Source organism: Choloepus didactylus, chromosome 18 (assembly GCF_015220235.1).
Source record: "Choloepus didactylus isolate mChoDid1 chromosome 18, mChoDid1.pri, whole genome shotgun sequence".
Classification (NCBI taxonomy): domain Eukaryota; kingdom Metazoa; phylum Chordata; class Mammalia; order Pilosa; family Megalonychidae; genus Choloepus; species Choloepus didactylus.
The window spans coordinates 63,671,925-63,685,883 of NC_051324.1; the positions used below are offsets into that span (position 1 = coordinate 63,671,925).

General features: G+C 35.3%; 1 protein-coding gene across 8 annotated transcripts in view; it reads right to left on the reverse strand.

The window, feature by feature from the left end:
- The window catches only part of ABCA9 (ATP binding cassette subfamily A member 9), a 62,989-nt gene that overhangs the window by 26,188 nt on the left and 22,842 nt on the right, over positions 1 to 13,959 (reverse strand). For all 8 annotated transcript variants that reach the window (XR_005212737.1, XR_005212738.1, XM_037809504.1 and 5 more), the window contains 12 exons: positions 12,577 to 12,739; positions 10,445 to 10,503; positions 9,797 to 9,907; positions 9,237 to 9,412; positions 8,916 to 9,035; positions 8,563 to 8,701; positions 7,967 to 8,057; positions 5,624 to 5,763; positions 4,343 to 4,462; positions 2,999 to 3,197; positions 1,286 to 1,452; positions 636 to 769 (listed from right to left, as the gene is read on the reverse strand). Coding sequence is in view for 6 of the 8 variants with exons in the window: in XM_037809504.1 (XP_037665432.1) it covers positions 636 to 769; positions 1,286 to 1,452; positions 2,999 to 3,197; positions 4,343 to 4,462; positions 5,624 to 5,763; positions 7,967 to 8,057; positions 8,563 to 8,701; positions 8,916 to 9,035; positions 9,237 to 9,412; positions 9,797 to 9,907; positions 10,445 to 10,503; positions 12,577 to 12,739 (1,619 nt within the window). In the remaining 2 variants the exon portion in view is untranslated. The remainder of the gene's footprint in view (positions 1 to 635; positions 770 to 1,285; positions 1,453 to 2,998; positions 3,198 to 4,342; positions 4,463 to 5,623; positions 5,764 to 7,966; positions 8,058 to 8,562; positions 8,702 to 8,915; positions 9,036 to 9,236; positions 9,413 to 9,796; positions 9,908 to 10,444; positions 10,504 to 12,576; positions 12,740 to 13,959) is intronic.

Sequence of the window (13,959 nt, forward strand, 5' to 3'; positions counted from 1 at the left end):
TTGCAGATCTTAGTAAAACCCATATTCAAACTTAGTAGGTCTGACATGGGGCCTGAGATACTGCATTTCTATTAAGCTCCCAATTGATCCAATGATCATGGTCCATGGACCACACTTTGAGTTGCAAGGAACCAAGGCAACTTTTGTTTTTTTTATTAAATTGTCAGATTTCTGAGTATAAATATTTATCTGGAGATTTGACTCATTTGTGTAAAACTTCACAGCTAAGACTTGAGTTTTTTTCCCATAAGAAATCACACAAAAATACATTGTAAAAAATTAAAGATAATATTAATTCTTGGGTACTGGAGCTGTAGTTCATAACAGGCCTTATCAGATACATGTCTAGAGCAGCACCAAAATGTAATTTGAGTTGAAATACAATTGTTAATAAGATTCAAATGAACTTTAAATAAACCATATACAATTTAAGACTTAAATAAACCATACAACTTAATAAGGAATAAAATCAAAACAGCATTTCATTATCTATTTACTTCTGGCAAATAATTGTAGTCCAGGTTCTATTACAAAAATGAGAAATATCATGTTTGTTTGTGTCAAATTTGCCTTTTATGTCAATGGATATATATTATTCAAATTTCTCTTTTAAAATGCCACAAAGTCCAACATACCTTTTCATCACCAGACACAATAATAGCACCATTGTATGATGGGTCATCTGTACCATTTCTAGTTCCAAAGGCATCCACTTCCAAAGTTATATTCTGCCTCTTCAATGAATGTATAAAGTTATCAACACTTGACCCTACCGTGAAGGTAAAGATCAAAGGATGTAAGAATGAGATAAATCCAATATAACGCAACATTTTTAAAAAAGTCTAAATGCCATCACTCATAGCAGACAATAACTACTGCCTAAGTAGTCTCTTAAAATAGCAGAACTGATGCAGAGGTTCCAAAATCTATTCTGACGTCATGGATCTGACAAGGTTACCTTCCCCAGAGCATGGGTATTTACTTACCAATTTCTGCTAAAGTAAGAAGTATTAATTCCAGTTAACATTGTAATCCTTGTGGGAATTAATTGTCTATCTTCTTATAAATTTGGTAGAGACATTTGCAGAGCCCAGGAATGCATAAACTTACCAAATGGACACAGAAAGTCTTCAAAGGTCAGTCAATGATTCACCTTTCTAAATCCCCTCTTGCTGCTTTTTGCTTTCTAATAGAACATATAGAAGTTACTTTTTCTTTATGGTTTGTTTTCTGGGGACTCTGTCAACAAGAACATTTAGGAGTTGCATTTTAGCCCCATATTCACCTGTTTTATTGATGATCAATAAGGGGGTCAGAGGATCTTGTGGTTGTTGTCCCAGTGAGAGAAAGTACATATTAGGAGACAGTCCCCAAGAATAACTTCTTGAATACAATTCAAAGAATAGATGTTCCAGAAGATGAGGGAGAAAGCTAATTCCAAAAAGCAACAACCTACATTGAGGAAAATGTGAAAGAAAAAAAATCACTCACCAAATATATGTATAATGCCTTTTTCCCCTTTTTTCTTCTTTCTAAAATGAGATGGCTCCTATGTATCCATCCTTGGTGTTTCTCTCTCTCTAAATGCCTCACAACTTGGACATTTCATTCAGGCTTTTGAAATATGATGACTAGAATTCTTAAATCTCTCTCTTCAATGCCCACTTCTTTGTTCTGCTTCAGATCTGCATTTCTTCCTTTTGTTAGACCACTGAAACTTCGTTTATCACCATATACCCAGAATTCCTACACTCTGAACCTATTCTTCCTTGTGTTTCCAATTTCTCTAATAAATTACAGTATTTTCTCATTCATGTGGATTTCAAAACTCAGTCATTTTTCATTCATTTTTCTTCCTTAAGTCCCTTTTCCAAAAGGTTGAAATTTCCCATCTATCATATGTTCATTATTGCTTGCCTCCAAACCTTCTTCTCTGTTCTACTTTCCAAGTCTGAGCCTCTATTATCTCTTTCCTGACCTCTCTCAATACTGTCCTAATTGTTTTCCCTCTCTACAATGTCTATTTCCAATCAATTTTACATTTTGCCCAATTAAGCTTCTTAGCATTCTGTTGTTAATTATGTCAACAACCTTTTCAGAATAAAAAAGAAAACCTTAATAGTTTTTCACATTATTCATAAATTTCAATCTCTTTAGCTTTATGTAATATAGTTCCAAAATTATTTTTATTTTTCATACAGTCTATGTTGCAATCAACTGAAATTAGTAACATTTCTTCAGATTCCTCATGTACCCCTACCTCAAGACTATCCCTTCTGCCTGAATTTTCATCATCCTTTCTCTCGTTATCTAAATACATTCCATTATCCTACACAAAACTCAAATTCTCCCTCATGAAAAACTCTTTTTCTGATTCCCCTATTTGGACATACTCTCTCCTAATAAAAGCCATAGTTTACAGGATTTTCTATTTTGTATTACACTTATTTAGTGTATTTCTTATCATCCTCAAGGGCAAAATCTCATTTCTGATACATTTTTCTGTATTTTCAAACATTTAACACAGAGTATTGTGCAGAGAAGTGACATATATTTTTGAATGAATGAGTGTCTTTGTGGAGAGCTGGGCTTATAGAAACAGGTAGTACTTAGTGAAGAGACCAGGAGCTGAAAGGGAGCGTGTGAACTACCCAGTGGGCTCCAGCTAAAGGTGTGAAGCCTTAGCAGGGCTTGATGTTCCAGAACTAGTGGGGGAAAGAGGGAAGTCTTTGGGATGGGACCTAAGTGCTAATGTCTATGTGCTTCTGGAGAACTACTTAACCTGTTGTTATCAGCAGATTCTGTGTAAATTTAAAAGAAGACTCCTAACCTTGACCTGTTTTAACTATATATTAACCTATGCAATAAAAATTGGTTTATCTATTTAAAATGCCATATATAATTGTTGGAATTGACTTTATCTGAGTTTTATGTTTTGCTTTCTTGAATTTATTTTGAGTGTACTGACCAAATAAATCTGAATGACTCTAATACTCACACTGCCATCAGGCTCTTTCTTTCCTTCTTTAACTTTAGGTAGCGAACTTTTGCTATTGCACTCAACTGCAGCCTCCAAAGAGCCATGCTGCTCACTGCTGTCCTTGTTTCATCCAGGGAAGACAAAACCTGTTCCAGCTCAACAAGGCGACCCATGTCTTTTGCTCCATCATTTTGTAACTGTCCCCAAATTCCAATATCTGTAAAACCCAAAATCAGATTAGTATACATCATTTATACATGTATACATATTATACATTAGGTATACATTATTTAGCTTTTCCTATGATCATCTTTTTCACCCAAGAATGTCAGAGCTAGAGAGTCCTGGGCAAAGATACAAGTAGTCTAAATCACAGCATTATTATAGCTACTACCAAAGAAATGGGAAAGAAGTAAAGATAATGACATAATAGAAGAAAATCTTGTTTTTCTGAAAAAAAGTCCTGGGTCTGTAGCTTTAAAAGACTTAATTCCTTCTAGGCATATCGATGAAAGTTGTATTTAGACAGTGAAGAAATTTTTTTTCATTCCAAGAGATAAACCATTTTACTATTTCTGATCTTAATAGGTGAGTTAGTAAGTACAGATTTATCTCCCAAAAACAAGAAAATAGTAGAGGCAATAGTTGTAATACAACCATGGATAAACACAAGAAAAAAGATACTGCTTTTGGAAGAGAAGCCTAGAGAAGTTGGTTCACTCCAATCTCATTAGAAAGCTATATACACATTAAAAGTTAGGTGTAGCCACTGAAAAAAGATGTTAATAATAAAACTTCAATGGTAGAAAAAAGAAGGAAAGGGGGTAAAAAAAAAAAAGCCCTACTTTATTAAAAAAACACACATAAAATGACAAAATGAAAATAAAGAGAACAGTAAAGAGTAACCACAATAATATTTAATAAACCAGAAACAAGGAAATACTTTAGAAGCAATCAGAAAAAGAAGACAGAGACTTTCCAAGGCATAGCATTTCACTGACAGCAGATATCATCAAAATGCTACAAGAAAAATAATTGTCCACTTAGATTTCTGATTTCTCTACAGCACTCAGTTTAAGTACTACTATATATTTATTGTATGCTCCATGAGGACTTAGTCTTGCACACTGCTGTATTCCATATGCTCAGTAAGATGCATGGTACAAAATAAGGAATCCAAGATGGGAGCGCAGCAATGGCAGACGCGGGGAGAAAGGACGGTGACACGTTCCTTCTCTGCTCCAAGTTCTCCCAAGACTGGCCTGAATCACAGCACCTCAAGGGCATGTAGCATCAGTCAGAGTATTTTCAAGATAAAATACTGCACAGAAAGATAAAATTCAAATTGTTGTTTTGTTTTACCTGATTCATCAAGAGCTGATTTTCCTTCTAGCTTCAGGAACACCTCATTCAAAGTTGTCATGGAAACACCATAATTCTCAATGCCCTGGTTAGAACATCTATCAAGATCCCTGTAAAGGTCTGAAAGTACAAATAAAAATAGATCAAAATAAAGTACTTTGTAACAAAAGTAATAACTATACTTTTTAAACAATAGGAAATATTTGTGATAACCTAAATGCATTCATAAAAAAACAAAAGTCCATTATACATGTCCTCTTATTTCTAAAACTATTTATACAGTGTGTTAGTTCCCATGTCTTCTTGAATATAAAATCTGAATATTTATTTTTCCATTCTTAGAAAACTATATATGTGGTTTTAAAAATATTTTATGCAGCTTGTTTTAAAATTTTTAATTCTGTTAGATTTTGGAGTCTGTTTAGTTCCAAGCTCCCATTAATTAACAAGTGTTTTCCAGAGAATAGAGATTTGTATTTTCATGTCAGAGATAATTGTTAGGCAACTATTGTAACAAATGCAAAAGAACTAATGTTTACAGATATAATTAGGTACTATACAACTTTCTGTAATAAAAAATATATCTAAATCAAATGGAAGTACAAAATATGTATGTAACTTTGTTCTTCCTCTCTCTCCTCCATTAAAAGTTGGCAAATTCCTTAAACTCAATAAAGTAAACATGTTTTTATAAGCTACACTTGAAAAAGCAATTTACCTCAAACTCTTGGGAAATGAAAGGGCACATTAGGGGACACAATAGAAAAATGGTAAGGGCAGTGGTCCTTAAGCCTTTTGGGTTTGCCATACACAAAAGTTGTGAATCCTAGAATGTCTGGCAGCATGCAAGTCAGCCATTAGATACTTAGATTATACATTATGTCACAGTGTTTATCAACCAGCCTACATACTGTGAACCCTTCCTTTAGCTCCCCTTCAGTACTCTGCCACTGTTTGCACAGACCTCTTCCTGCCCTGACTGCACTCTTGAGAAAAATTTCCCAATATTCCTAATTTTAGCTTGATATTATTCTGTAGCTCTTAATTGCACATTTTGTGACTTCAACAATATTTTATGTATTCATGCCTCAGTTTGCTCAGAAGTGATGTGAAGATAATATCAGAGTCTAATATTAGAGCTGACCTTGGGAAATACTATATACTTCAATGCAGAACGCCATGCATTCAGCAAGCATTTACACATTAGCTCTTATTCTTATTACCACTGCTACTGCCAGTGACATGATTCCCAAAGCATTCTGTAGTCTCTGCCTCTGTTACCTGGAAATTTGTTTGTCCTTTCCAAAGGCAAAATATATACGAGATTTCCTTCACTTTGAACTGTTAATTTGGCATCAGGGATATGCTGTTTAATGAGTGACGTTATGCTCTCTGGATCACACATATCATTCAGGTGCAAACTGACATTTTAAAAACAGAATAAAAGTTATTTTTATTCAACATTATCTCTAAAAATAATTCTCTAAGTATGTGGTATGTTCTTATCATTTCATTAATATTTATGAGATGAAAAATGCATAATCTACTGGAAGAAGTAAGACATAAAAATACGAATACAGTCGTCCACACTTTAAAATCTAAATGATGTGACAGAGAAGCTATTGTAAGGGATCCTGAGAGACAGATAAGGTGACCAGGGCATTGTTCTCTGGAGAGGAGAGATATCAGCCAGAGCTTGGCTAGGGTGAGGGGTGGGTTGTAGTCCTACACCCAGTTTTGTTTCTATCTATTCAGAAACTCAACCTTGAATTCTCCCCTTGCAGGAAGAACTAAGTACTGCAAGAACTAGGACTTGAACATGGTAATGTAAAAATGAAAGCAATTTGGTACAATCATTAAGAACGTTGGCTTAATGTCAGGCTGATCTAGTTCCCACGTTTCAGGCAAGTGGCTTATTAGAGTCTCTGAGCATCAGTTTCCTCATCTGTGTGATGAAATAATAGCCAGCTCTCACAGAATCTCTAAAGATGGACTAAAATAGAGTACGTAGAGTTAGCACAGAGCCTTACACTAAGCTTATCTTCAATAAATGTTAGATATTTTTTAATCACTCTTTGTCCCAAATTTATTCAAGTCAAGGTTGATCTGCCTTCTTGATGAGAACATATAAATTCTTCAAGAAATTACTGAATTTTAGAAACCCCATTATTAGTCAGATCCATTGAAATTTACTGAGGTGGTGAAGTCATGAGAGCATCACAAATGATAACAAAGGCATAAGCCCCCCAAAAAAAACAATCTTAGAAAAAACTATTCAGTGCTTATAAGGCCCTGAGATACGCACCATCAAGGATACCAAATGAGAAGGATACAATCCCTTCCCTGATGGAGTTTATAACATAACTGTAATATAAAGCAGCATATTATAGATGTGAGAGAGTGGGAAGTTGAGTGAAATCAGTTAAGCAGTTGTCACCTTGCCATGTACTCACTCATTCAATGTGTCTTGCCTTAACTATAAAGTAGATATTATTACCCCCATTTCATAAACGAAGTTACTTAGAATCAAAGAAGTTAATTATGTTGCTTAAGACAACAATTCAAAAGCGTGTGTTCAGAATTGCAGAGAAGAGGGAGCTCACTGAGGAGAAGACATTCAAAAAAGACCTTGAAGAATGAATGATATTTGAATATGGTTAAGTGGAGTTGGGGAAGACATGACAGATAGAAGCCCTACTTCAAGCATAAACAGGAGAACAAACTATGGAACATACCTAGAGAACAGTGAGCTGTTGTTTAGGTGGAGGGTAATGATTCTGTTGGTTTGTAACCAGCAATAAGGATGGAATGGCAGCTTTGGGCAGTTTATGCACTCTAAATAATAATGAGGAGATCCATTTAACCACTGGGGTGATGCAATTTAAATTATGGTTTTAGAAATATTAATACTTTAATGGGAAGGACATGAAGCATTCCACACCATACCTGTAATCTTGGTTCAAAGACTCTATCACTTACAAATTATGTACAAGTGGGCAGATTATTAAATCTCTCTCTCATGTTGTATCCTTACTTGCCAAAGAAGGATAGTTATACCTTCTTCTTAGAGTTATATGGGAGATAAAATACAATAATATGCATATTCTATATGTAAATGTCTTAGCAAATACCTAAAACATAACCAATACTTAATAAGTGATAGGAAAATTATTTAATAAAGACAATAATAATTATCAGAAATAGAAGGAGAACGAAAAGAATGGAATGATGGCGAGAATAAAGTCAGGGAGACCTAAGTTTCCCTGTTTACTTGTGTTTACCTTGACTGAAATTGTCAAGGTAAACACAAATAAGCATCTGAGGTCTGATAGGAGAAAGAGCTGCACTATCAGTAAACTACTCTTAGTAAGTAACACATTGCGAAAATATCTTCCAAAACTTTTATTTAAACCTATGTTAATCATCTTTTTATTCTCAATGCCTATGAGCCCACATATCCTACATTCTGGCTAAAACAGCCAGCAGTTGTGGCTTAGTTTTAGCACAATTCTGTTGAAATGAACTTACTAGTTCTGTAGCCTACTTTGATAGATTAATACTGATATCGCATGTCCCCAATATTTCTAACATGTTCTAATATGTCTCCAACATTAAAGGGTTTACCTTAAGTGGTAGCCGATGCCCCATTTCTTCTTTAGGAATAGAGAGGAACCTGCACACTTCAGCTTCCCACTTGATATAAACACCTTCCTATCTAAGAGAAAAGAACCAAAAAGAAATCACATTATGGTGTTATTACTTCACTATTTTTAAAAGATAAATTGAATTCATTAATAAATAATATATTTAGGAGCAAGAGCCAATAAAATAGATAAATGCTAATTCTAGTCACATGGAAATCACTTTCTTCATCATCCCAAAACTAACATGATTAAATTATGTTAGTTTATTTTCTAGTATATTTAGAAAAGTTATCATGCATCAAAGGATCTAATTGTGTCAAGTTCACTGACATCTATGCTGAATAAAATATGAGTATGTTATATATTTTACAGTTATGAACTGTTTTGTGATGGGATCAGAATACTGCCATGGAGTAAAGTATTCTGGGATGCAGACACTCAAATGGGAAGGAGCAATATCAGCCTGTCTTGGCTCATCACACACACCTGTGAGATATAGCTATGGGTATATCTTGTCATAGTCCACACATGTCCCTAATTCCTCATTAAGACACGTGAAAGGAAACTAAGAATTACCAGCCAGGATGTCAGCTTCATCCATGAACTGGGTACTGAAGAGAATTACTCGATCTGATTTTCTCTCTTTCAGAAGGTTCCATACTTTGTGTCGTGAAAAGGGATCTAATCCAGCAGTTGGTTCATCCAATAGCAAAACCTACACAGCAGGCAAACGCACACAAAAGAATTTTACCCTTTTAGGCAAGGTTCTTTTTAACAGCAATATGTTTCTAAAAGGATTTGGGACATATACCTTAATACTTAATATTTTGCTGTAAAAGTTCTCTTACATTTATCATTTGCAATGTGTTTGATATAAAATAATGTCATAGTCTTCTTGTGATCTCATCAGTAATTTTAATCCTGCTTACCTGAGGATCTCCTAAAATGGCAATCCCAAAGGTTAGTTTCCTTTTTTGTCCACCACTTAAATTTTGAGCAAGGATGTCTTGAATATTTTCCATTTCTAAGTCCAGTAAAACTCGTTGTACCTAACCAAATAAAGAATATTTAGACCAAAACCCAAAATGTTTATCTAAAAAACACTATCATTTTTCTATTCTTTACAAAGACCCTTTTACCTAACCTTTAGACATATGTTGTGTAGAAATAATTTAACTTGACTACATTTAAATTTGCTAGATGAACAATTTCATTTTCATGGCTGTGTAATCTCTAACACGTTCATGTACCTCCTGCTCCACTTCTTGTGGCATAATCCCCCTTATTTTTGCAAACAGCCTGAGATTTTCTCTCACAGTGAGAAAGCCAAATTGCACATTGGATTGTGGACAGACTCCTGTGAGTCTGCTGATATTATCTTGGCCAGCCATTTCTGAAAGTGTGTGATTATAGATGGTGACGGAACCTACAAGCAGAAGGTAGAGAGTTAGCATCAGGATAATGTGTCATGCCTCATTTAAGATACTTTAAAATGTAAAACAATGAATGTCAATCACTAGATTCATTCTAATGTATTTTCCTAATTAAAAACTTGAAAGTAATGTTTACGAGAACACCTGTTCCAGTGGGAACACCAGTTAGTAACTAAATAAGCCTAAAGTTAATTGTCATGAAATATTTTAATCACAAGCAGCACATTCCCGAATAAATAGAGCATAATTTTATTAAAAATAACTTAAAGAAACTTGTGAAATGTTTCTGTTAAATATCTGGGTGTGACTAATAGTTAGCAAAATATAAATGGACAATTGATTCCTTTTCCTTAGCCTTTGGATAATCATCGTCTCACCTGACGTTGGGACTGACAGCCCGCTGAGGATGTTTAACAGCGTGGTTTTTCCAGCTCCACTGTGACCAAGGAGGGCAGTGATCTGTCCCTCATATATGTCAAATACCAGACCTGGTATATATTTTTAAAAAATAAAATTATACTGAGACCTTACATATTAACTTCACATTCTCTGATTTAAAAAATTCTTATAGTATTAATATATTTGGCTAGCAATATAAAATCCATCTCAAGCTCTTTCTTTTAAAATTGTATCTCATATGAAACACACTTTATAACTATAGCACGACCAATGACATTATTATGTGGTTAGCAAGTTTTGGACAAAAGCAGTTATCATAAAAGAAAGTTGGACTACATAATACGTATATAATATATAATAAATAAATTAGGATTAAAGAGTTTATTTAGCAAAAAATAAAGAATTTCATGAAGCTATCATATATCTTCAAATACATAAAATTCTAAATGGTACACCCAATTTTCTGAAATTGTTATATAGGTTTTACTTGTATGAAAACAATGAATTCAAATAAAGGACAGGCATATTATCTGTAAAATCTGTTCTTAAGTCTTACAAGATCTTGCTACAGTGAAGCATAGTCACTAAATCAAATAGCCATGTAAAATACAGGGTTCTTTTATTACCTTTCAGCGCTTCCACTTTTTCATGCTTTCCTTTATATTCCATTTTAAGATTTTTGATTCTGAAAAAAAGAGGAAAAAGTTTTGAAGAAATTGTGCAGGTGGACAGAGGATGGGTAAGGCAAGTCTTTGAAGTTATGAGAAAACCTGGGGGCACAGATGATGGGCAGAGGCATCAGGGCATTTCATTAGAAGCAGCGTCCCTGATCATCATCATCTGAACAGGTTCTGCTACCCAGGCAGCAGTTAGCTCATGGAAATATAACACTATGAGGATTGTGATAAATGACTGCATAAGGAAAAATCAGGAGATGATATTAAGGGTTAGAAGATACTGTGGAAGAGAAAAGAAGAGAAGCAGCCTGCCAGAACAGAAAGATTAAGGGTTTGGAGTCAGTACAGTCTTGGTCACGTCCCAGTATGCCACTCACTAGCTCTGATTCCAAGTTCTGCGTACCCCAAACTCAGTGCCTTCAGTTCTTGAGCAGTAAAATGGGGATGATAATCTTAACTACCCCAGAAGGATGATTTGTGGAAGAAATAAGATAAGATGTGCAAAACACATATGCCTGTAATGTAACAAACCTTCAAGGATAATGAGAGAGGAGGAAGTCAAAGAAATGAATGATTATGGGGGAAAAGATTTAAAATATACTGAAGGTCTACAATAAGCCAGGTTCTGTGCTAAGCATTTTATCTGCATTATTTTCTTACATGTTACCACAGACCAGCCAAGCAGTTGATAAGCCAGTTAATTATGGGCATAACTACGAAGAGGATGGGAAGGAAGGTGGAATGGCTTTGGAGTTGAGCACATGTGGGTGCACACTCTGCCTCTCATCCTAAAACATTTGACCTCAGACAAGTTTCTTGGCTTCTCCTAGTCTCTGTTTCCCCATCTCTTTTTTTAAAGACAATAATGGATATTGGCTTTATTCCTTCCTTCCATCTAAGCAATAGAAACGATGGCTTTCTCCATAGGTTTTAATGGAATTTATCCTTAGTGTTGAGGCAGTAGACTCCACATTAGACAGAATCTACTTCCTGGTCAGTGCAATAATGCATCTCAATCAACATTTCATTCTTCTGCCTCTATAATGAGTGGTGATTGTGAGCCCAGCAGGCTTGTCCTATGGGATAGAGTGAGGGAGAGCTTTAAATCATTCATGTGTTGGGCCACTGGACACAGGGCAGGCCTTGGCAATGAAGCAGGACAGGCAGCCTTGGGTTGCCTAGACCATCCCAACAGTCACCCACCTGAGGCTCTCTGCCTCCAATGCCTCCAACAGTTACTAGAGATAATTTTCCTAGAGCACAGGGATAGTCTTATTACCTATGATTCACAAATCTTTGGTACCCTCCTCCTTGCTCTCTGGGTTGATCAAAATGCTGAATGCATGGTCTTTGGAGCTAAATATTTAGAGGCTGTATGGGTCACAGATGTACATCAGCTAAAATAGATGGTGGAAGAGGTGGATCTGGAAAGATTTCATTGAGGGGTGAGAAAAGCACAACATTGAGTGATGGGCAAAATTTGAACAAAGATCTAGGGAATTTAGGATTTTCTAGTTGTTTGGAAATTTAAGAAACCAGTATTGAATGAAACATGAATACCATCTCAGAGAGAAAATAAGCTGACACTAGCAGCTCTAACTACTCATGTGTCCTTCCCATCTCTCTGGGATGCCTTTCTCCTTTTTTCTGCACCATCTGCCTCTGCTTCCTCGTCTTATTAGCCAGGAACGAAAGACAAGAGGGACAAGGTGAATTGCAGAAAAAGGGGTGAGAATAACAGGGGAGAAGATGGCAGAATCTATCACAAAGAGGGAGGGAGTGGCAGGGGAATCAAAGTATAAAAAGGAGAAATGAGAGATAATGAGGAAAATGGAAATATGAAGATGATTTATTCATTGATGGTAGCTGCTATGACATAATATATTAATAAATGTAAACTCTGACAATGTGAGCAAGCAGTGTCACTAAGCATGAGTGCAGCCTTTCACAAGTGTAGCAGCCTGGGTGTAGGTGGGTCCAAAGGGTTACAGAAGTAGATCACTGCTTGCATTAGTGTTTTGCCTGATAAAATCCTTGGTCTCTGACCTGTTCTCTATTTGTGCCTCCATGTAATTTATTACCTGATGGCTTCTTTCCCATGGAATTCTGGAGACATTGGTTCAAAAGAGTCATTCAGTGAAGGCTCAGAATCTATTTCATTCTCAAGGGCCACATGATCTTGGTGTTGAAACCAAAAAGAGGACTTCAGGAAAAACCAGGGAGAACGCTGATGTCCATATTCAGCTACGTGAGCAGGAGACAATTAGATATTGGGTCAGTCACCACTTTAAGAGTAGAATCACTCTCATGCAGCATAGCAATGCCCTTTGATGTTAACTTGAGCACATGTCATCACCTTATCACTGTTTTAATATGCTTTTGACAAATAGAGAAAAGTGAGGAAAAAATAGCTGAGATGTTACCATCTAATATGATGTTTCTCGTATGAGAAGTACAAACCATTTTTAACTAAACACAGACTCCTCAAAGTTTAGTCAAGTGTTTCTGGAGGAATTTAAATCTAATATTCAGAGCAATTTTAACTTCAGTTTGGCCAGAGTTAAATGCATTTCCCAGAGTTGCTGACCGTGTCGAGAAATAAACATTGTGGCATATGTTGGCAACATTTTAAAAAGCTAATAAATGACTGATGAATCTACAGCAAAAAGTATCCCAGACAACCTGGAACAGGAGACATCAAAATTAAGCCCAACTACTAGAAAATGGAAGAAATAGGGCAAATATATATTAATGAAGGAGCAAAGAAGGGCTTCCTTGTGATAATTCTTATCATTATAGACATGGCTTTGATAAGCATTAGTCTTAGCAGGAATAGCATAGAAAAAGAATTAGGAAATGATTATAAGTGACAGAGAAAATGGAATATGTGTGAGCTACGGAAGTTTCCACTAAAGAATAAGGATGATTGATTAAACACTTCCCTGAGTTTACATTCATGTATGCTACTTACATATACGGAGGTAGTTTTCCTGCTGATGGAAGATTTTAATCACTCTATAAAATTTCATATTTACTTATTTTGGGAAGTAGCTCATGTGTATTTTTCCAGAGAGGTAAAAATATGGTTAGATCTATGCATAATCAGTTAACTGATTGATTACTGAGTGTTTCAAAGGCAAGAAAGAAAAGCAGGATACAAATTAGTATTCATATGCCTATTTTGAAAGGGATTACTCAGAAAAAATAACTATATTTTGAAGTAAAAAAGACAATATTTGAAAAAGGATGTAGTGAAAAGGTAGGAAAGACAGGATATGGAATCATTACATTTGTGTAGCATGTTAGACTGTAGACTATACTGCAAAATATTTTCACAATCTCTCATTTTATTCTTTTAAAGATAATACGAGGTCAGTAGGCACAATTATTGTCACTATAAAGATAATGCAAAGGACACCAAAAGGCTTAAGAATTTGCCCAGCATCTCACCACCTGAAAGGCCA